The 24,116-nt window shown below is 32.9% G+C and overlaps 1 protein-coding gene across 4 annotated transcripts; it reads right to left on the bottom strand.

Annotated features, from left to right (window-relative positions):
• Positions 1 to 203: 203 nt before the first annotated feature.
• LOC148277969 (cytochrome P450 9e2-like) lies at positions 204 to 23,434 on the bottom strand. 4 transcript variants are annotated; one of them, XM_088232095.1, is made up of 11 exons: positions 23,295 to 23,434; positions 22,748 to 22,924; positions 16,365 to 16,608; positions 14,290 to 14,453; positions 12,630 to 12,767; positions 10,900 to 11,105; positions 7,521 to 7,758; positions 5,897 to 6,118; positions 3,169 to 3,269; positions 945 to 1,113; positions 204 to 440 (listed from the first exon to the last, which is right to left on the bottom strand). In XM_088232095.1, exons 3-11 carry the CDS (start codon positions 16,580 to 16,582, stop codon positions 253 to 255), a joined length of 1,644 nt encoding a protein of 547 aa, XP_088088221.1. In that variant the 5' UTR covers positions 16,583 to 16,608; positions 22,748 to 22,924; positions 23,295 to 23,434; the 3' UTR covers positions 204 to 252. The 4 variants fall into 4 exon arrangements, with proteins under 4 accessions (XP_088088221.1, XP_088088222.1, XP_088088220.1 ...); XM_088232096.1 differs by having other exon boundaries at positions 22,748 to 22,788; positions 23,295 to 23,382; XM_088232094.1 differs by lacking the exon at positions 22,748 to 22,924 and having other exon boundaries at positions 23,295 to 23,428.
• Positions 23,435 to 24,116: the final 682 nt, after the last annotated feature.

Here is a 24,116-nt window from a genome sequence, read left to right as displayed (position 1 = left end):
TTATATTAAATACTGATTTATTTGAAAAACGTTCCGATCAGTAAATATTATTATTATTGAAAATCATTCTACTAGACACTCTATAATACACTAAAACAATAATTTTATCTATCTTTAATTGTACTTACCTAATCATGGCGTGGATGTAGTTTAAAATTTAAACAGTATGTTATATATTCGAAGTGCATAAATAAAACGCAGTAAGTTCAAAAAATTTAATTTGGTTTTCGCGTATAATATCAAACAGCAAATTTATAATTTATGTATTTCGTGGACTTTTCTCGCTTTAAGACCCAACCATAATCCAGATTCAGGGTGCATATTGAAAGTATCCTTTGCTAAGACAAATGGAATAGTAGTTTTGGTTGTAACTATAAGTTCAAAATGGGCCAAAACGTGAAACCACACTGCCTTTGCTTCCATTAAGGCAAACCTCGCTCCTGAAATATAAAAATAATCGAAATCAGTGTTAAATTTTTGTAACAGATTTATTGTAAATAATTTTATATCAAAAATCAAACTCAGATAAAAAATTAGCTCAGAATTTATTATAAATCTAATCTTGATCTTGTAGTTAATTTTTTTTTTTTCTTTGTAATACCTATATGGTAAGTACCAATATTCTCTGATTTAAAATAAACTAGCCTGTGATCAATAATCCACAATAAAAATACGCGTTATGCGTACAAAATATTAGAAATATGCGCGCGCATAGTCCGAATTAAAAAAAAAGATTCTTATCCTTCTAAGAATAATAGATATAGTTTTAAAATTGTTACGACGGCAATTTTACCAAATTTTCTCGCGCGCGCAAACTCTTGAGTGAAAAAATGGAACAAAATTAGGACGTGTTATTGATATTGACCAACAGTACACAATATTTTCAAAGTTTTCTGATGCGCATTTTTATTTTGGTTTTAATTAAAGAGACACATGTATTTTACCTATACACAGTCTTGGTCCTACTCCAAACGGAATATAAGTGAAAGGTTTAATCAATGATTTGTTTTCTTCTGAAAAGCGTTCAGGATCGAATTTTTCGGGATCTGGAAAATAGTCCGGGTTGTGATGGATAGAATATATCGGAATTAAAAGCTCATCACCTACTGCCACCTGGAAAAGAAAAAAAAATGATTCTAATTAGCAAACGGTTGGATACGTTAATTATATAAAGGTCGAAAGTTGCTTCGTTAGCCTTCGTTGCCAAGTTTCATTTCAATAGCCCTACTTTACATTTTTGGTTTTAGGAATAAAATTATTTTGTGCTGCGCTTTTCCTACAGGGAATGTTATCAAAATGTTTTTCCCAACTCTGGCAGATACAGCTAACCTCCCTCCAGTGGCGGCGTAAAGGAGGGGCGGTGGGGGCGGTCCGCCCAGGGTGGCCAGCACCAAGGGGAGACACCGTCCACAGTGCAGCTCAGAAAAGATACTCACACAACCACGAGCACGCGCTACAAGCGGGGTGAGCGGGATGAGCGCAAGGGGTATTCACTTATTCATATAAGACACAAATTAATATATTTTTGAAGCGCGATCGTAAGTTATTGTCGTATGTTTACGCGTAGGAAATTGTTAATATAGCTAATAACGCAAATTGGTTCTTTGTTTGTAACGTTTTTGAAACCATTAAATATATCAATATCTGCTTAAACTTTTACATAAGCTGCCAGCATTTCTTGCCAAGGGACAGTCCAGTGGACTACCCTGCAGGCTGCAGGTTGAGATTCATTGTAAAATGGGACTATTCTGAGTACGTTCCGAATCTAGCGCTGTGTCTCAGATTCTTCCTAACTATTTGCGTTTCGGTAGCTTCGTGTGAAAGAAGCTTTTCAAAATTAAAGTTAATTAAATCGTATTTAAGATCAGGCAAGTCCAATCCAATCTCTCTATTTTGTCAATTGAAAGGTAAAGAAAAGTCAACCTTGACCATGTTATTGAATATTTCAGTAAAATAAAATCGCGTAAGCACGTTTAGTAAGTATTTGTTGTTTTATTTTGGAGGGCGCTCATTTGAAAACCGCCCCGGGTGCCAATCCACGCTACGCCGCTACTGCTTCCTCGTCACCAAACTACCTTCGATCTTTACCGGCCACGGAGCTATGAGAAGTTACGTACATAGGCATAGGTTCAAAATGAGGGATGATGATTTTTGTCCATGCGATAATATCTCCTTTCAGAGCGTCGAACATTTGTTATTTCAATGTCAGTTTTTTAGCTTGCAACACCATAATCTTAAAGCGGAATTTAGGAACGATGAAATAACCCTAACAAAAGTTCATATTGCCATTAAACATAGTTATCATTCACTATTATTCGTCGATTTTGGAACAACGGTGAATAAAAACATTGAAAATTTAAAAGATAACCCGCTAGGCCTCTGTTTTCCAGACTTGTCAGTAAGAAATCTGTTTTGATTTTTTTTCTTGCAACTGCCGGATCAAACCGCGACGCCAGTTTCGCAGTTGGCCATTTTACTAACTGCATCAAAGCGCCTTTCGCATTAGACTCATTAATGCAATTAACCACAAGCTGTGATTCATTTTACTATTTCTAAGAATTTAAACTACGATTCTTCCGGAGTCCTATAGGTTTGTATAGTATATGATATTTAGTGCTTGTCGATTTATAGTTACTGGCCATGCGCGTCGGTGCTTGCGCGTTAGCGGGCGCGATTTGAGGGCTGTGAGCTACAAACTGTTATTACATGCGACCAAACTATCTTTATATTTCTAAAAACTACCTCCTAAGCTAAGTGCTTGTACCATCCTTTTCGTGACTTATTATTTCTGTGCATTTAAGTTTTCTTGAAACTAACGGTATAATATTACATTTTCATAAATATTATCGTTTACTGTGTTGCACTGTTCTGATTTGTATTTTAGTCTTACAAGTAACCTTTGGTAAAAGCCCTTCGGGCGTATCCATATGTTAAACGTTGTTGATCTCCGAAATATTCGTTGACCGTCTTAAAATTATTTTTTTTAAATCAGCCGAGTTGTGCAACATATATTGCCGACGCGTGCAGCGTTGCCAGTCAAATCAATTACAAGATAGAGTGATGTACATATTTTATAAAATGGATTTTTTTTAATTTTTAGCGGAAAGGGAATGATGCTGAACATTTTAAATATTTAAAAAAAGCAATAAATATATTAAAAATACAAACATTCAAGTTTCTTGTACTATGTTTATTTTGCGGTGGAAGCGTATAAGGCTTTACGCAAACTCTTTCAAGAAATCCATCTGGAGGCCACAATCGTAGAGTTTCTGAAAAATATTTTTTTATTAAATTCAATAAGTTTCATATCGAAAGAGTATTATAATAGGTGTTAGAATCCAATATTATTACGTAGGTAGTTAGTTATTTGGACTTATAATGGCAAAATTGTTTACAAATGAATTAGCCAATGATTCGTCATGATAGTAGAAAAACGACGCATGTGATTTTCTTCAACTTTACATGAGAGCGGCTAAAATTTTTTTGGACACTATGTCACAAGTTGATAAGTGCAAAAGTATATTATTGGATACTTGTGTTAGTTAAATATTACTAATTGTTTTGAAACCTGCAATATACAGCCTTTATAAAATATAACAGAAATTAAATGTTGCATTTTTTGCATATCCGTCGTTGTTCTACGATCACGACGAATTGTAAACGTCGTTTAAAAAAAAACACAGATTTCGAAGAATAACTTTAAATGGAAGGTTCGTTAGAAGCGCAAACAAAGGTGAGGATTACGTTTATCAAAATTTTTGATAAAATAATACTGACGTAATAAAAACGAGAAATTCAGAAAATGTTTTCGCTTATTAACAATAAATAAAAAAACTGTTCACTTCTTCAACATTGACATTCATGGTTTTTTTTTATTTTCTGTATTATGTCAAAATATATCCCGAAGAACACAAAAAAATAGTTTCAACTAAATAGTTGATACATTTAAGCATGATGAATTATTTTGTTGGTTGGTAGAAGTTGCCATTTCGTCGGGATCGTAAAACGACGGATGTGCGAAAAATGCTACATTGACTTTATTTGATATTGAATAAGTTATATAAAGACTTTTTTTTTTTAATCGCAAATCCGAAGAAATCTTAAATTTCTCGGACAAGCACCCTTCCGCAAACCCCTACCTCACGTTAAAACGTATTTGACTAACGAAGCGATACGCACCGGTGCGGAAAAGGGAAGCGGATGGGTAGGAGAGGGGTAGGGGTTTGCGGAGGAACTGCTAGTCCGCGAAATCACGGATTTAGTCCATTTTGAGATAAAAAATTATTTGGACTTTTTAAAATGCTTTCTATGAGGAATGTTCCTCTTAAGTTTTGCGGTCTGGCCCTAAAAAACGTGTATAACTAACCCAAGTATCAAACAAACGTTGTTATGCAGAAAGCAGCCAGCCATACAAAAGTGAAACTGAGATAATAGCACTTTTGTGAATAATCGAATCTGCACAACAGTTGGAATGTTTTCGACTTTTGACAAATGATAAACAATGAATACATTATTTTTTAAATAATAATAATAATGTTTGGATAATTTATAAAGCGCCATATTTGTGAAAATCACCTCAATGGCGCTGTACAATTAATAAATATCCCAACACGTCTTGCTGCTACAGAGCGCATGGACGGTTGGGATTCTAGTTCCTCGTCTCCAATTATGATATATTACAATTATGATATACATGAGCTAGATAACAGAACGTCTTGCAGCTACAGAGCGCATGGATAATAAGAAATCTAGCCCCTATTTACATTTTTATTTTCAATTTTTTAATTGACGTTGAAGTTAAGAGTTTAAGTGATATTTTGAAAATGAAATAAAAAGCAAGTTTATAATATTAGAATTTAGATAGCAACAAGTCTTGCAGCTACTGAGCGCATGGACGGTTGAAATTCTAGACCCCATTAACTAAATTGAGATATTTGATAACATTTACATAATATGATAAAAATAATATGATAGCTAACATCACAAAAAGTCTTGCAGTTTCAAAACGCATCGACAAATGGAATTTCAACAACATAAGAATGATTTTAAAAAGTTAATAATAAAAATAATTTTAAGAAACGCAATAATAATACATTGAGCAAAGAACTAGTAAGTATAGCAATTAAGTGAACATGTAACATCACAAATAGTAGATATAAAAAACTAAACAAATATAGCATTCCTTAACTTATTATTGAGGTTTACAAGACAATAGACGATATTCTCAAACTCGTCCCTGTTTTATTTTGGTGTGTAGTAAACAGGATCTATTGTCTTTTTACTGGTAAATAACTGTAAAAACACTTGGTTCACATTTGGCTGTTCCCTGGGAGATGATAGTAGAAACGCATCTGTGTGCGTAGTGTAGAGTGTAGGTACCAAGAAATATATCCGCTTCTTTTTAATTTTGTTTGTTATTACTAAACGCATATTTCCCGAATAAAATACAAACAAGAATCTAATTACCTATTTTACCAGTTTTATTGGTTTTAAAAGTACCGTATGATTTTTCTAGTGCCGTGAATGTTTTTTGCAAATTGAAAAATGCCGTTTTTGTGATCGTTACTATTTTCAGAAGGTGATTATTACAGTTTATTGTATGAAAGCGGCCTGAATGTTTTTAGTAGAACATATAACTGACCTTACTGCATCTGATAACACCAAAATATCATTTTTTCAGAATCGTGGACTGGCTGCTTTCTGCATAACTATGTTCAAATGGCGTACTAATCAAGTTGTGACGTAAAGTGTCAAAAATACTTTAAACCGCTCTCACGTAAAGTTGTAAAAAATCACATGCGTCGTTGTTGTACGATCCCGACGATTTGGCAATACGTCTACCAATGAGCAAATATAATTGTACAAAATACGAATAGTAAAAAATGGTAGATATTACCTGAAATAACCATATCAATGTACTTCATGTTAGAAAGATCTGAATAAGTAGGTTTTCCATTGGTTCTCGTGTAAACGTCGTCAATTTCCTCCTGCAACTTGCGCTGGGCCTCCGGGTGTCTGGCCAGTTCGTACGCCATGAAGCACATCAGCGAGGATGGAGTACCGAAGCCAGCAATCATAAATGCCACGGCTTGTGCTGTTATTTCATCGTTTGTCCACTCTGTAAAAAGGATAATAAATAATTTATATCTAGGGTCAGATGTGGAACAGTGTAATACTATACTGCTCTCATAAACAAAAAGGCGGTTTTTCGACCAAAATTACTCTGTGAAAACTTTAATTAATCTTTCTTTCTCTTTAATACCGATAACCATGGAATTAACTGTGGTTTTCATTCCCCTATGCCCAGAATTCTTAGGTCTGCCAACAAACATGCCAGTCTTGATTTCTTTGATAACAAGTTGTCTTCTTTCATACGACTACTGAATCAAATTCAATTATAAACACCCCTCTCCCGCTTTCACTTCCAGTAAGTCTACTAAATACCATTGTGGCTTTCTATTTTCCATTATAATAATTTTCTATGTATAAATATGTTCTTAAAAATGCCCACTAGGCGTGTATATAAATAAATAAAAATAATCATCATTCAATTTGCTAGTTGAAGGTTTAATTTTATTTAAAGGGTATTAATTAATATTAATTTAAAATGAGTACATTAAAAGTTCCAAGAATACATTTGTGTGAAGCTTACATAGAGCATAAAAAGTATATCTCGTAAGTAAACCGGAAATATTCCACAACACTCTTATCATTGGTTGATTCATATGAACTAGTGACGTCGTTAAAAGTCGTTCGTTTTTATTAAAATATTTTTTTAGAACATTTTCAAGAAACTTTGCTGTATAATTAATTACTCAAATTTTTATCGCGCGTAAGAAAACATTTTTTGTATCCAATTTCCCGTAGGGCTGAAGCTCCTCATTGCAAAATATTGTTTTGGTTGGTGTGTAGTAGTGATTTAAAAAAAGACGTTTCATTGCTTTTCTAAAATAGTTAAGTATTAATGAGTAAATGTTCCCTACTATTTCATCTATGTTTGTAACCCGGTTATTCAAACGTTACTTTTTAAAGAATAGGGTTGAGGTCCTGTGGCTAGTGTCTCGGACTCACGGATCAAAGGTCCGTGGTTCGAATCCCACTCTACCCCAACTTGATTCCCATTTTCTAATTGTGAGTTATGTACAACTCGTTGAAAATGGTCCTAAAAATTAAAATATTTGGGTAAATCATAAAAACGTAAAAATTGATTTATTAAAAAAAATATATAACTCTCTGGCGCCCCCTAAATATGGGGTGCAGTGTAACAAATAAGTGACTTTAGAAAATCACAGTAAAAAAATATTTTGTTTTTTTTACACTGTCCCCCATCTGACCGTACTTTGAAGTTTAACGTGAACTCTTTATTTCACATTAATTCCTGTTCAGCATTATTTTTTATCTAGATTTTGTAAAAAATTTAACGTAACAATGACAAATTTGAAAAGCTGCTACAAAAACAATTCAGTCAGTAGAAAAGGCTGTCACGCCATATATGTAAAGGACCTTTATACCAGACTAACCTCTTTTTAGGACTTCTTGCTTGATTGCACTGTTGCCCCCTTGGACATTAGAAAATCTAGCATCATCCAGCTGCGTTAAGTCCGTGTCATATTGTAGGGATCCCTTCTTGGCCTGCATCAGGAGGTGCACCATATCAGGCCTGATGATGCCCAGCTTGTCTCTCGTATCCATGGTCTCGTGAACTAACTTCCGGTAGTAGGTAGCTACATCCAATGGGAATAGAGGGAGCTTGAACAACTGAAACAAGGTTTTTTTAAAAATATGTATTTTTTTTTCATTATTTGAGAGATGTTTCGTCGAACGATCAAATTTTTATCGATATTATTATTAATATGTATCTTTTTGGGTGATCCCATATAAGTTGGGTTCGTTCCGACGTTTCGGATACTAATGCTTTTCGTAAAAAAATCATGTGTTTACGTACTAGTAATTTTTACAGTGTCGCAGTCGGCAGTTATTGTTGTAAAGAGATTCATCTAACTGAATTGGAAAATTGTTTTCAGGCGTTGCCTAGTATGTGAAATAATGCAGTCAGATGAATCTCTTCACAACAATAAAGGTTTCAGCTTTATAACTTCACTAAAACATAGGCAAAATGGTGAATTTACACAGTGTGTAAAGTGGCCACTTAAACTAGCCAATGACAGGTCATAAGCCCTGTAAATGCCTATACTTCCATCTTACCTTATTTAAGGTATTTTACATCCCTTCTGTAATTGGTTAATTAAAAAAATGACGTATAATTTTATTTTCTCAAATTTGGTAATTTAGAGGATTATATACTCGGAGTAACAATACGCTACTGGCTAAAAGAGCTGCAAATATGGACTAAAACCATTCTATGATTATCAACCATGAAGTTAGCTACAGTTTACAGCAATACAACAGACCGTAGGTACTCAGGTCTAGAATTGCGACCGCAAACCGAAACCGTCCGTTACACGTTTGTTGTTAAACTAAAAACCAAAACATGAATATGGAACGCTTTTGTTATATGCAGTTGAGTTAAAGGGCTTCTCTAGCAAATACTCTGAGGTTTTATCAGTATATTGACTATATACAAGAAAATCAAGAGGATATTTTATATTTTGCATTCAAATTCCAAAAAGTTAGCGCTAGCCTGACCCCCGACATCTGTCCTGATAGCAGCCGCGAATGAAATTTAGGAAATATTAGAAGATTATAAATTTCATCTTAAACAATCTGTTTTAATTTGAAGATGCCTCATGTTATTTCGTCAAACTATTATTGACAATTCAAACAAAACAAACAAACCATCACGCCGTTTCCCCGTAAGGGTAGGCAGAGAGGATAGAACGCCACAACACTCTATCTTTGCATACAGATCTCGCTTCCTCTACATTCATACATCTTCTCATGCACGCGCGCCGATTATTCCGACTTTTGACATGTCCATCTTTAAGTATTTTCAATTCCAGACAATTCAATTCCATAAATTAAAAAAATACATAATTGCTCATTTTTAATACCTTATACTTGTTTTTTTTTTTCTATTATATCGACTTGCATTGTAGTATTGGCAAATACGCATTTCATATTTAAATATTTTTATTTCTTATTTTTTCGCGATAATATATGCTTGCTTGATTATTAATTGAACATAAATTTGTCTTTCTTGCTTACCGTAACACTTTATTTACTTTGTTTGCTTTACAGAATTTATTAATTAAGCTTATATATTTGCATTTTTTGTTTATATGCTTGCTGATTTTTCTTGCATACCTGTGTCATTATTGTTTTTTTTACTTTGCAAAACTTTTTATTATATCATTTCTAACTAATTTCACATATGTTTTTGTATATTCTGTGTTTATTCTTTAGTGTGTTAGTATGCATTTATTTTTTGTTTTTTGTAAATGCCTTTTGGTCGTTAATGAACAAAATAAATAAATAAATAAACGTTATATATGTATGCAAGAGAAGCGATTTGCTTATGAATGTTGATAAATCGAAAGTTATGGTTTTTGAATGGGATGAAAATATAACTAATTGTGAGATCAGTGTGAACGGAGATATTCTGAATCAGGTAGAAGAATTTGTGTACCTGGAAAGTATGTTTACTATTGACGGAAAGGCCGAGAAAGATATTGAAAGGAGGGTGAGTGCCGGGAACAGGGTGAACGGTGCACGGAAATCTACTTTGGCAAACAAATGTTTATCGCAAGAGGCTAAACTAGCAGTTCACAACGGAGTTCTATTGCCAACTCTAATGTATGGGAGCGAAGTATGGAATTGGAAAAATGATGATGAAACTAGGTTGAATGCTGTCGAAATGCGATCCCTCGGGCGAATGTGTGGTAAAACGATGTATGATAGGTGCACAAATGTCGAGATCCGTGAAGTGTGTAAGGCTGAGACATGCATTATCGACAGAATCAAGAAAGGGGTGCTGCGTTGGTTTGGACATGTAGAGCGAATGGACAGCGAAAGAACGGCTAAAAGGATCTACGATGCAAATGTTGATGGATGCAGAAAACTAGGAAGACCGAGAAACACATGGCACGATAAAGTCCATCAAATACTTGAAGATGGACATGTCAAAAGTAGGAATAATCGGCGTAGGTGCGTGAGAAGATGTATGAATGTAGAGGTAGCGAGGTCTGTATGCCAAGAGAGAGTGTTACGGAGTTCTATCCTCTCTGCCTACCCCTACGGAGAAACGGCGTGATGGTTTTGTTTGTTTGTTTATATTAAATTAATTAATTAATTGTTACTCTCTTATATTAATTAAATTGCAAGGACGAAGAACATCGACCGATCTTACGACTTTATATAAAATAATAAAACCAATGTTTGATACCCCCTGATCTACTGAAATTGATTTCATTCTATGTACCACCTAGATTAAGCAGAACATCTACAATATTTTATTGTCAAAATTCTCGAACGGTAGCTCAATATAACTCACCTATTGTTAGATTACAGAATACCGGGATATATTTAGTTTATCTCTGCCTAACTTAAAAAATAAAGTGACTAACATATTTTTATCAAAAAGAGCAAATCATCTTCAGGAGATTGGGTTGGAATAGTTATAATTAAATTGATTAATGTATTTTGTTATTGTATAGTTTCTTTAAAAAATATATGTATTTAAAGTAATTTATAATGTGTTCAGTACGAGTATATTAATATTTCAAACTCGATTTTTTTATATTTTTATTTTTAAGCACTCTTCATACTACATATATGTAAATGGCAGAAATTCCGTATATAAATAAATAAATAAATTTAACGAAAAAAATACTCAAAATTAAATGACTTTGTTTGAAAATGTTTTATATAAAATGAAATAGTCATGGCACAGCGTTGAATTTGTAAAAACACACATAAAAAAATATTTGAAAAATTAGTTACCTTCATGAGTTTAGGGAAAGTGGCGTACCCTTGAAATTTGAGAAACTGCCACCCACTAAAGTTGGTAGCTTTCTTGCCCATCATAAAGAAATGATTTGTCTTGTTCTCATAGGAATTGATCTTAAACCCAAAGGCTGTAGAGGCTATAACATCGTTAGTATATCTAGTAAATGTTTCCTTTATTTCGATCTCCGGAATGTCTTTTCCTGTTAACGATAAATCAAAATACATTTTAGATTGTACAGACCAAAAATAACTAGAGTTATTTAACAATTCATTAACATTATAAATCAAGGTGGTAAACATTGCTATTCCACAACATTATTTTGGTACGTGTATTTGTACATACACAAATCTGGATTTCTCCCAAGGGGGAGTAGGTATATATTTTTATTTATATCCCTACAGAGATGAGGTAGACTTTTTTCAAATTCAGGATTATGGATATTCGAGCGTTTACAGGGCTTATGACCTGTCATTGGCTGGGTTAATTGGCCACTTTAAGTAGGTACTACAATATTCCCCATTCCGCTTATTAGCGAATATCCACACAGGTAACATTTTTGATTTTTGTATATATGTTACTAAACGAGAAACCATTCACAAGCGAGTTGGAGCGCCATCTATGTATTGATATTGAAGTTAAGTATTTTAATTAATAAGCTAATAAGCGGAATGGGGAATGTTGTAGTACCTACTTAAAGTGGCCACTTAACCCAGCCAATGACAGGTCATAAGCCCTGTAAACGCTCGAATATCCATAATCCTGAATTTGAAAAAATTCTACCTCATCTCTGTAGGGATATAAATAAAAACATTGCTATTGCTTATCTGTATAAAGACAGCACAGCATGTGTTAGGTAAACGGATCATACACATTGTGGTTTGATATTCATAAAGGAATGAAGCAGGGACGTGTGATGTCACCATGGCTGATCAACGTATATATCGATAACTGCATGAAAGAACTGAAAGGCTTAAGAATGGGAGCAAAAATGGGTGATTTAAATGTCAATTGTCTTTTGTATGCTGACGATGCCGTGTTTCTTGCTAACAACAAAGAGGAACTGCAATTCTTGGTAACAAAGGTTTACGATGTATGATTTGCTGACGAATGTCGATAAATCGAAAATGATGGTTTTTGAAAGAAATGAAATCATGACTAAATGTGAAATCACTGTGAATGGAGTTATATTAAAACAAGTAGAGGAATTTGTGTATCTGGGAAGTATATTTACTAGGGATGGAATGACTGAGAAAGATATTGAAAGGAGGGTGAGTGCCGGGAACAGAGTGAACGGTTAAATCAACCTTGGCAAATAAATGTTCATCGCAAGAGGCAAAATTAGCACTTCTCAACAGAGTCCTGGTCCCGACCCTGATGTACGGGAGCGATGTATGAACTTTGAAAAACAGGGATGAAAGTAGGTTGAATGCTGTCGAAATGTGATCTCTCGAGTGAATATGTGGTAAAACTGTGTACGATAGATGCACAAATGTTGAGATCCGCATATTGTGTAGGGCTGAGACGAGCATTATCGACAAAATCAAGAAAGGAGCTTTGCGCTGATTTGGACATGTAGAACGAATGGACAGCGAAAGAACGGATAAAAATATTTACAATGCGAATGTTGATGGATGCAGAAATAGAGGAAGACCGAGAAAGACGTTTTGTCCAAATGTTTGTAGACAAACTTAAAATATTGTTGGCAATAGTAAATAATTTTTACCCTCGTGTTCTTTAGCTTGTTGTATTAGATAATCTCTTGTTTGTTCTGCACATTCAGAGACCAGAGGAAATATACTTTTCATCTTAGAACTTGTGTATGCCGGACTTAATGCTGATCTCATATCTCTCCATTTTTGTCCTGAAATAAAAAAAAATAACAAAATGTAAACAAAATCTACGTAAATATTATTGAAGATATTTTTGTTATGTTCAACTACGTCTTAGGTTTGTCCAAATAATATTATCTAATGACGCATATGGATTTGTTTCATATTCAAAACTTTAATGATTTTTAAAAAGCATTTTTTAAAGGGTAATACGGAAGTCTAGGCATTTAGAGGGCTTATGATCTTTCATTGGCCGATTTAAGTGTCCACTTTACACACTGTGTATCATTCACCATTCCATCCCTCCCATCTGCTGACCTCCGTGAAATAAAAAATGAAATTTTCTTTGACGTGGGATTTTATTTTAAACATAGGCAAAATGGTGAGTGTGTAAAATGGGCAACTCAAAGCAGCCAATGACAGGTCATTAGCCATGTAAATGCCTAGTTTCTTATATTCCCATAAACCAAAAATGCTCTCCCTTTCTGTTGTAATCAATTTTAATACTTAGGGAGTAAAATCCAGCTTCGTCTTCAAACATTTCGACATATTCAAATTTCAGTTTCGCATTAAAGTTTGTACTCCAAGCCCACTCGTAGATAAATAGGTATATCAATAGACATAAAGTCTGTTCATTATTACAAGAACTTCCAAATAAACAAACCAGCCGCATGATACCCGACGGAGAATAGCCTATTTCACACATAAATATAATCTTAATCTAAACGGCATGGCAAAATTAAAGTCGACTGACGTTTATTAGATTTGTTAGTATCTATTTAAATTAAATAATTTTTTTTATATAAAACTTCACAGTCATTGACTTTTAAAAAAAATATCTATAAAAACGCTTCGGTTAATATATAACTCAAGAAAATAAGAAATACTCACGCTCTTATAGTTTACCCATATATTTTAATTTTGGTGTAAATTTTTAATGAATTGTAAATAACTCACTATTTGAAAATGGAAATCAAGTTAAGGTAGAGGGGAATTTGAACCTTGTTCTTCTGATCCGTGAATCCGCAACACTAGCCACGGGATCACAACCCGATAAAAATAATATAGTAAAAATAAACTAAAGAGATTTTAAAGATGATTTTATTTTTATCAAAATCATTATTTGAATTTAGCGAGTACTCTCAGGTAAAAATTCTGCAAAAGGAAATCGACCGGAGATTAGTTGATCTCATGGTATACTGGTAATTGCGTTTACCAGGCATTAAATAAATAAATAATTGCAAAACAATAAATATCAATCCACCGTGTTGTATTTTATAATGCCGTGTAGATTTTTGCCGTGGTGTGAAATGAGCCAATCATGCGATATCACGCAGTGGGCTCGTGGTTTGCACGTGCACAGCGGTCCAAACTTCGTGAATGTGAGGTTGATATTATTTTTCAAAAGGAAATATGGACGTCAAGGCGTATCTACAAGGTTTATGGTATACTAATTAACCATTCAGCGCAGTTCAAACATCAAAGTGTCGTTAATTTTTCCAACTAATGATTTCTTGTGAATTACAGTAATTGTAAAACTGGCGTTTAACTCACCACGCAAGAAAAATAAGTTGCTGCCAAAAAGCGGTTCTGCCTCTTCATCCATAAATACTTTATGGTCTGTGAAATGCTCAAAATCCTTCACTCCGACTTGCTTTATAAGGTCCAAATCACGTATGAGTATGATTGGCTTTGTGAATGCGAAGAATCCAGTGTATCTGAAATATTTAAAATGTAATTATGTTTTTGGGAAGCATCACCAACCTTCACAATATTATTAGACTAGTTCACTAGTACCACTTTACTCGCGAACCTAGTAAGTAGGGAAATAAAGTTGTTGAAGAGTGGACGAGGTGTGGAGAATACCTGGTCCCAGTAGGAGGAAAATTTAGAGTGCGAGGATGAAGGTTGCGCACCTCCACTAACCTGCTGATGATGAGGCGTGACGTGTGCTGGAACCTATCTGGTGAAGCAGGCGGTCGTGAGACGCTGGCACAGCTTGTATATAACTGGCGGTCTAAATGGACGGTGGTACAGCTCGCTTTTTTTATATTTTTTTTATTTTATTTATTTGGATAACCAACAGCTATAATTATCTCATATTTATATAACAAAACAAATAACAAATAAGCCAATTACAGGTTTTCACAAGTAGCATCACAGTAAGTTAAAAAAGATTCTCGAACATAAAATGAATAGTAATTAAATGTAAATTTAAAAGAAAAGAAAAAATACTACGAGTTATTTCGAAAGCAAACGCCGTACGTCATTAAGATTATTTGCAAATAAATCTATGTTAAATGATTTATTTATTACATTAAAATTATTAAAAGTTCGCCATAAATATGTATTAATGAAAGATTTGTTAATCAGTTCACTTGGTTGAAGTTCGATTAGTATTATAATTTTAATGTTGTTACCGGCACTCATACATAGAATTATAGTTGCGTGGAGTGCGCTAGGAAACGGATGGGACAGGTAGGTATATATTTAATTGAGAGTTGGTACAAACAAAAGTATTTAAAAAACCTGTTCCAAGTTGTTAACTACTTAGCTTTGTTTCGTAATAATAGTAAACTTTACTAATTAATGTGAATCTTCCTCCAAGATTTTCATTGCACATACAAACCTCAACTTTGTTGTGACATGTGTGTCTTTTGTCTAATTTTTTTATTGTAAACTTTGCTGTTATGTGTGCCATTGTTTGATTGTTTGCTGTAAACTTTGCTGTCATGTGAACCACTGTCTAATTATTTCTATAAAAATTGCTGCTATGTGAACCATTGTCAATGTTTTATTGTAAACATTACTATTTCGTGAACAATTGTACATTTTTCATAGTTAACTTTGCTATTGTGTATAACTATTGTGTTATTTTTTATTGTAAACTTTGCTGTTATGTGCAGCAGTGTCCAATTTCCTTATTGTAAAACTTGCTTGCAATATGTACATATATTTAAACAGTTGAATGTAAAAGTTGTTGAGTTTTGGGTATCTTTGTCTAGTAATTCAAACTTTATAGTTCAACGAATAAATGTATTTTGATTTTACGAAATGGCTGTGCAATTTGTGCACTATTTAAATTCTGATTGAAAACTTTGCTAGTTTTTTTTTATTGAGTATGTAATACTTTCATTTTAATCTAGTTCTGCTATTATTTTACTTTAAAATTTATTTAATTGCTATCCAAATAGGTAGATTGGTTGAATATTTTTAATTTTTTTGTGTGTGCAAGGTTTTTGAATTGTATATTTCATTTTTATTTATATCCCTACAGAGATGAGGTAGAATTTTTTTCAAATTCAGGATTCAGGAGAAAATCCAGATTTGTGTGTGTACAAGTACACGTACCAAAAATAATGTTGTATATTTCAATTTATCTTATTCCATTAAAAAAATTGGTTCATATTACATTTTCGTAATTACTTAATTTTTTAAATTCAGGTACGTATTTTTATTTTATATACTTTTTTGTATTGTAGGAAAATTATATTTGACAATAAATACCGTACTTTAGCATTGAAACTGAACTGGATGACAAAAGTTTTCGTTGAAAGTTGATGAAATAGCCGTGTGTTGTAACTTGTGGCTGGTGTGTAATTTTCTGAGGCCCAAACCTTGCCCCGTACCTTTGTCCGAAATTTTGATTGTAAACCCTTAGCAGGGTTTCCACAAAGTGTTCCTTGTGCAGGAAGATCTCCTTCATGTTACCCAGGAAGGGCAGAGGCTGGTGGAAGAGTGCAACGCCCCTCCGGCGGAAGTGACCGTTCCTCCACACGGCTAAGCAGAAGGCCAGCACTATCAGAGACGCCAGCAGCAACGCCCAGTCTGCCAGAGAAAACGCCATGACCGGAAGACAGCCAACCACCCTACCTGTAATTTTTTACTAAAGCTTTTAAATTGACATATATTTTGGAAGATAGAAAAGAGTTCAGCCAGCAGATAAAACTGTGCTTTTTTATGGGTTTTTGGATGGTTCTTGTTCCCATAACAAACTATTTTTATAGAAACGAAACAATAATGACACGCCAATGGTAAATATCTATAGGGCTTCACTTATTAGGTTTATATTAAGAAATAATTATACCCGGCTTAACTATTTATAACCGATATAAAAAATAGTTTACCTATAAAAATAGTTATTTGTTTATTTGTTTAAATTTAATGTTGTGCACACAGTGCTACGTTAATATAAATCTAGACAATATTACGAACAAAAAATAAACCTAACACAGCACCAATTACGTACACAACACAATATATGAAACAACTATCTAACAGTACAACAAGATGTAAGAAGAATTTGTGCTTTGTGTGAATTTACTAGTGATTGTGTTTTTATTGTTGTGAGTATGAAATGTAGTGCGTGGAGTGAGGTGTATGGAGTGATGTGTATAAGATGTGGTGTTTATGAAGTGTGTATTCTGGTAGTACCTAGTTTAGTATTAATTGTTTCTGTTTATTTTCAAAGAGGCTAAATGATATTAATATTACAGTAACTTTAAACTTTGAAGTAGGGCACACATAAGCATTAATAACAATTCACAGGTTATTTCATGCTTATTTTTTTAAACAGTCAACACTGATATGTGCGCGTGCGCAGTTGATTTTATAACAACACAAACAAACATCAAAGTCAAATCGAGACTACTGTCAGTGTAAACGAGAACATGGAGAAAACCGTTAGAAAATGAAATTAAAATTAGAAAGAAGAGAAGTTAAAAACGAATTCTATAGTTTATTCGTGTTTCTTTTTTGCCACAATTTAATTAAAACAAATACAAACATTTCAGATATTATTTTAACAATGATTTAAAAATCACTTGAATCGCATTGAGGTCACAGGACTTTAATTTTTTTTTTAAATTGAATAAAAAACTGATATATATATATGACATTTTAAAGATCGCGTGCTTATTCCAGCGTTTTTTTTTTTTTTTTTTTTTTATTTATTTACAATTTTAAAAAACCCGTTAGGGTTACATTAGAAATTTAATATTGTCTAGTCATTTTATGTCTCGTCTAGTCTAGTTAGTTCAGTCATCATGTGCTTTTTCAGATTGATTTTAAATTTGTCTCCATTAAAAGTTTTCAAGTAGTAAGGTAGGTCGTTGTAGTGTTTAAGTCCATTATGTAGTATTTTTGACTGTCCTGTGTTTGTCTTTGCTTTTTCAATATGATAGTGTTTTTGTTGTCTGGTGTTATATTTATGTATGTCAGCATTTTTGACTAATATTATGTCGTCGTCTTGTATGTTTCCCAGTGTTATTTTGTGCACAATTTTTAAGGTCTCAATTTTAGTCAAGTAGTTTATGTCAAACTGGTGTGTTTTTTTGTACAGTTCAGTCGTAGAGGTCAGGTAGGGTAGGTTGTATGTTAGTTTAAGAATTTTATTTTGTTGTCTTTGTATTCTTGTTATGTCTGTCTTGTTACCAGTTCCCCAGAAGGCAATCATGTAACTCAATTTACTTTTGACATAGGCTTCGTACATCATAATTTTTTATTTTCTTGATATAAAATCTTTAATTTTGTAGAAGAGGCTATGTAGTGATGCCATTACTTTAGTGAGTCCGTCTATGTGTTTTGTCCATTTTAATTGTCTGTCCATTGTAAGTCCTAGGTAAGTCACATGTTCTAGTTCTTTAAGAGTTTCGTTGTTTATTTTTATGTTCATGTTATGGTTCTTCTTTTGTGTTTCGAAATGTATTATGTTGCATTTCTTGGCATTTAGTGTTAAGAAGTTTTTGTTTGTCCATTCTAATAGTTTTTGCACGTCATTGTTGATGGTTTTAGTCGTTTCAATGTCATTTTTGTTTTCATATAAAATTCCTAAGTCGTCCGCATAGATTGTTTTTTTTCCCATTATGTCACTGTGTATTATGTCGTTAATGTATATTATATAAAACAATGGTCCTAATATTGATCCCTGAGGTACTCCAAATTGCATTGTTGTTATTTCACTTTTGTGTTCTTCAATTTTCGTAAACTGTTTTCTTCCTTGTAGATAGTTTTTAAATATTTTGAGAGCTTGTCCCTTAGCTCCTGTATGTTTTAGTTTATCTAGAAGGGTATCTATGTGGACTGTATCAAATGCCTTCTTGAAGTCAAGTATGAGTGCAGTCACTGTATTTCCTTTATCAATTTTGGTTTGTATAAAGTTGCAAACTGATGTCATTGCTGTGGAGGTACCCTTTCTTTTTTGAAATCCATGTTGGTCTTTTGCAATAAAATTAAGGTTTTCAAGGTGTTGGTATAATCGATTGTGTAGCACTTTTTCAAATATTTTACTTAGAATGGTTAAGTTTGCAATGGGTCTGTAGTTAGAAGCTAAGTTTTTTTCTCCTCCTTTGTAAATTGGTGTTATTCTTGCTAATTTCATTACTTCTGGAAAGCTTCCGTTTGCTATATGTTTATTTATCAATTTCACTATTGTCGTGGTTATTTCTTCCTTTATTTTTTTGACTGTAACAACTTTTATTTCGTCATGGCCAGGTGATGTGTTGTCTTTGAGCCCGTTTATTATTTTGCTGATTTCTTTGTTGCTCGTATATCTTAAGTAAATTTCTGCATCATATTCTATTTTTCTAAAATTTGTTTTGGTTGTATTTTGATTTACTATAGCGCTTGCTAGTTCTTTTCCGATGTTTGTGTAATAGTTGTTTATTATATCGGCTATTTCTTTTGCATTCTGAGTCTCTTCACCATTTTCTTTTTTTAATTTAGATATGTTAGTTTTTTTGGTATCATTTTCTTGGGTAATGTTTTTAATTTCTTTCCATATTTTGTAACTGTTCCCATTAGTTTCATTTATGCGACTAGCAAAGTGTTTTTTTTTTTGTTCTTTTTATGTTGTTTCTAACTTCTGCTTGCAGAATTTTAAATTGTTGGGTAAATGATAGAAAGTATTGCATTTTTTTATACAGTTGGTCTCTTGTTTTAATTTTGTCATATATTTCTTTTGTCATCCAGCCTTCTTTAGTTGAAGTTGTATAGTTTTTAATGGTGGTTTTTGTGTTTTGTCTCGTTTCTTCTTGAATTATTTCTTGTAGTTCCTTAAAACTTTCAATGTTGAGATGATTTGTTATTTTTGTTATGTTTTCTTTAAGTTTTGCATAGTCAATTTTTTTAGAGGCATACTTTTGTAGGCTTTTTTTGGGATTGTTTGGTGGTATTTTCAATTGTATGTCTATTTGTCTGTGGTCACTTAGTGGGGTGTCGGTAAGGTAAACTTCTATTTTCTCTTTTGGTTTTATATTTGTTATTACATGATCTATTATTGAATTTTGTCCTCGTTGGTTTTTTCTGGTGTATTCTTTGTCAGTTTTTCGGTTGATAATTTTTAGGTTTTTGCTTTTAAGCATATTTATGTAGTCTTTAACGTCGTTATGTGTGTCTAGTAAATTAATGTTAAGGTCTCCGATAATGATGCTTTTTTCAGTTCCGTGATTATTTAGTGTTCGGTCGAGGTATTCGATGTAGTCTTTTATTTTATTTTTTCCAGGTTGCCTGTAAATTGCATATATTGTGAGTTTTGGGTCTATTACCCGTAATTTAATGATATTGTTTTTTTCCTTATAGGCTTCGATATTTTCTAATTTAAAATCGTGTTGATTATCTATATGTATGGATACTCCTCCTCCTTTTCCATTTCTGCATGAGTGCGCTGCTTCGTAGTTTTTTATTTTGTATGTGTTTGTTTCATGTTCTTGCAGCCAAGTTTCAGTGAGTATGATTATGTTTGGCTTAATTTTCATGTTTGCTATTTGCATATTAAGCTCATCTATTTTCGATTTGATTCCTCGGATATTAAAGTATAGAATTTTAATGTTATTATTTTTTTCATGTCTTATCTTCCCTGAATTTAATCTAAAAAATCTGTTTTCCGTTTTACTGCCTCTATTTTTCTTTTATAAGTGGGGCATTCTATGCTCCATGATGGATGGTTATCATTGAGCTGGAGCTTTAGTCGGTCGTTTACTTTTCTGCAATTTATGCATTTATGGTTGTTTGCTTCAGTGGTGCATTCACTATAACTGTGATTGCCTGCGCACCTAGAGCAGGACTTGTTGTTTTTGCAATGCTGGGCTTTGTGATTATATCCATTACATTTGTAACAACGTAGTATAGAGAAATGTGTGTATACTGAGCACCTATCCCATCCAATGTTGATTTTTTCGTTCTGAAGCATCTTTTCATACGTCTTTCCGTCTACTTCCAGAAAAACGACAAAATATGTTTCATCTTTACGATTTTTCATCTCTTTTATATACTTAACTGAAATTTTACTATTTGCTTCAAAGTTATTTTGTATTTGGATTTTTTCCTCAATCTCTTCTGGATCGAGTTTTTCGGTTAGGCCAATGATCTTTAAAATTGGTTTTTTCTTTTCTGGAATATTTACTTCATATTTGTCTCCTAATTTTCTTCTTACTTCTTCTCGCATAGTGATTGTGTCTTCTTGCCCTTTACATGTTATAAATATAGATCCTTTTTTCAAGTTTATTATACCAGTTACTTCCTTTTCAACAGGGTCGATGTGTTTTTTAATATCCTTTGTCGTTGTCTCAGCTGATTGCTCGCTTTTTGGTTTGATAATAATCATTGGGTCCGCTTTTTTAGTTTGGTTAAAGTACGTAGTATTGGTTTGTTCTGGTTTTGTATTCAATATTTTGATTTTTTCATTTATTTCCGATATATTTTTTACTATTTGAGTAGTCAGAGGCCTTAAAATCTTCAATTCTCCTCTCATTTCCGCATTTTCTGATACTAGTTTTGCTATAATGTGATATAGGTTATCGGTTTCTGCGTTTATTTTGTCTCGTTGAAGAACTGAAAACTTCATTTTCCCTTCTGACATTATTGATTTTATATTTTGTATAAACGTGCGGGCTTCAATCAGGGGATTTTGGTAATACATATTTGACGTTTCCAAAGTTTCACCTTGCAGGGAGCTATCATTGCCTGGGCTTTTTGTGTATTCCTCTGGGTCAGAGTTTCCCTCTGAGAGAGATCTGACGATTTTGTTTCTCTCCTCGTTCTGTTTAGGTGATCTTGGTGTCAATGTTGATTTGTTAAATGGGTTGATAGGTGTGTTACTGTACATTTTTTTTTTTTTTTTTTTGTTTAGGCCAAAATAAATTTCAACAAAATTTATATGTATGTATATTTACGCAAATAGATTTATTTTTGTGCTAATCAAATTGCTTTCTCCCAGGCGCAAGTTTTCAAAACCTAGTTTTGTCGATAAAACAGGTAGGCAAAAGTAGATTTCTGTCCTAAGGACCATGTAGGTAAAGCAGATTTAAAGTAGTATTGGTCGGTTAAAACAGGTAACTTCCTTTACCACTATGCTGTCCTGTCACAACATGAATTTTATTGATGCTTGTTATTATCAATTTGTAGGTAATAGTTATGTTAAATATATTTTTTTAAATTCTTGTTTTTACTCACTTATTTTTGGGGAGATCCTAAGTAATTTATTTATTTTTGTTGCTTGTGTTTAGTTTTACAATTTAGTATATATTTTTTTGTGCTTCACTTACATACTTGGTTGAAAACAATTTAATATTCTAGAGCGAATTTTGACTGAACTATGCCAGACAATGTACAGGTATAGGTTTCTATAGTCGCTATCCCAGATTTAAACCGAGGTTAACTCTATGCGAGGTTAATAAGAACTACTTTTTGCTATACCATCATTATTCTACCGCTATTGACGCAGCCAGGGTGAACGGCGAAAAAAGCATTTACGCTCCTAACCTTTTTTCTACGTAATAAATTGAAAGTTTAAATATGCTCATGGCAAAAATCTACTTTTCGCTGAAAACCACACTTAAATCGGCCCAGTAGATATTTAGTATCGATAGGACAGATGATGGAAGTTAACTTTCATTTATCGTTGATTTTATCCACAAAGTAAAATGAGTTAGTCTGTCTGAAAAATAGAATACGTGCAGTGTGCACACAATTTATTTGTCTTGAATTGAATTTCTGACCTGGCTTTCCAACTTACCGAAAAATTCAAATGACCTCAATTCAGTGAGGAGAAGATGCCTGCGGGGAGTACTATTATTATTATTTTATGAAAAGACACAGCGACTTGTTTTGTTTTGCTGAATCAACAAGGTCTAATGAGGGCTGTAGGTTTTAATAAAATTCATGTAGAGCGGTTCTTTGAAGGTCTTGAAAGCTTGAAACAAAAGTATAAATTTACTCCCTTTTAAATATGGAACCGGGATGAGTCGTGCTGATAGGAACTTTCAGGATTTTTTTTATTAAAGCTTTTTGTGACAATGTGACAATATGTATATTAATGACAATACATTAAAACATTTTTACACGCACATGGGGTGTCTTCTGTTAATTTTAGACTCAATCTAACACGACTCAGCCTGCTCTAAGGTGAATATCTCATGTGTTTGAAAAAATATAAGTACCCACTGAGTTTCATACCAATCGAAACAATTAATATGAGTGATAATTCAAATTGATTCATCATTATATAATTAAACACATTGATTCGTAACACATTATATATGATAGTAAACACATTTACTCACTGTTATAAAGAAAATATTTTCTGCTCCAATAATCTTCTATCAACCAATTCAGAATAATAGAGAACTGACGATAGTAGATTTCGTTGCGACATTGAATATCAAGATAAAATATGAAACTGATTGCATCATCTAAGATGCAGTACATTCTACGCAGTGCAGGAAATGTACCCATTGTAGAAAGATAAAAATATAACCACTTTAAAAAAATGAATTGAAATTTATTTATTTACGGCATTTCTGCCATTTACATATATGTGGTATAAAGAGTGCTTAAAAATAAAAATATTAAAAAAAATTCGAGTATGAAATATTAATATACTCGTACTGTACACATTATTAATTACTTGAAATACATATATATTTTAAATAAATTATACAATAACAAAATACATTAATCAATCAAATTATAACTATTCCAACCCAATCTTCTGAAGATGATTTGCTCTTTTTGATAAAAATATGTTGGTCACTTTATTTTTTAAGTTAGGCAGAGATAAACTAAATATATCAAAATGTGATGCATATTCATTCTCGGTATTCTGTTCTTGAAGTTTAAATCGCTGTTCTTGAAGTTTAAATCGCTGTTCTTGAAGTTTAAATCGCTGTTCTTGAAGTTTAAATTGTTTTAGTATGAGTAAAGGAAGACCCTCGGTCTTTCAAACAGTTGTTGGGTGTGTGAATGGGGTGTTTTCACCTTTCAGAAAGCCAAATGGAATTCTCAACGATTTTTTTTGTAAATTTTGAAAATTTTAATAGGAAAAATCTACTCTTTTCCTTCTACATCATTCTTCTTAATCTTGTTTTTCTTATTTTTCCTCCCCG

Source organism: Micrasema longulum, unplaced genomic scaffold, assembly GCF_059751315.1.
Source record: "Micrasema longulum isolate JH-2025_06_02 unplaced genomic scaffold, ASM5975131v1 h1tg000948l, whole genome shotgun sequence".
NCBI lineage: Eukaryota > Metazoa > Arthropoda > Insecta > Trichoptera > Brachycentridae > Micrasema > Micrasema longulum.
The sequence above is the reverse complement of the archived record's forward strand: the minus strand, read 5'-3'. Positions and strand labels throughout refer to the sequence as shown.

Coding starts and splice junctions, on each gene's coding strand:
- LOC148277969 (XM_088232095.1), bottom strand. CDS start 16,582: ATGGCGTTTTCTCTGGCAGACTGGGCGTTGCTGCTGGCGTCTCTGATA. Junction 3,270..5,896: donor CATTGATATGGTTATTTCAG/GTAATATCTACC, acceptor AATATTTTTCAG/AAACTCTACGATTGTGGCCT. Junction 1,114..3,168: donor ATAGTACAAGAAACTTGAAT/GTTTGTATTTTT, acceptor TTTCTTTTCCAG/GTGGCAGTAGGTGATGAGCT.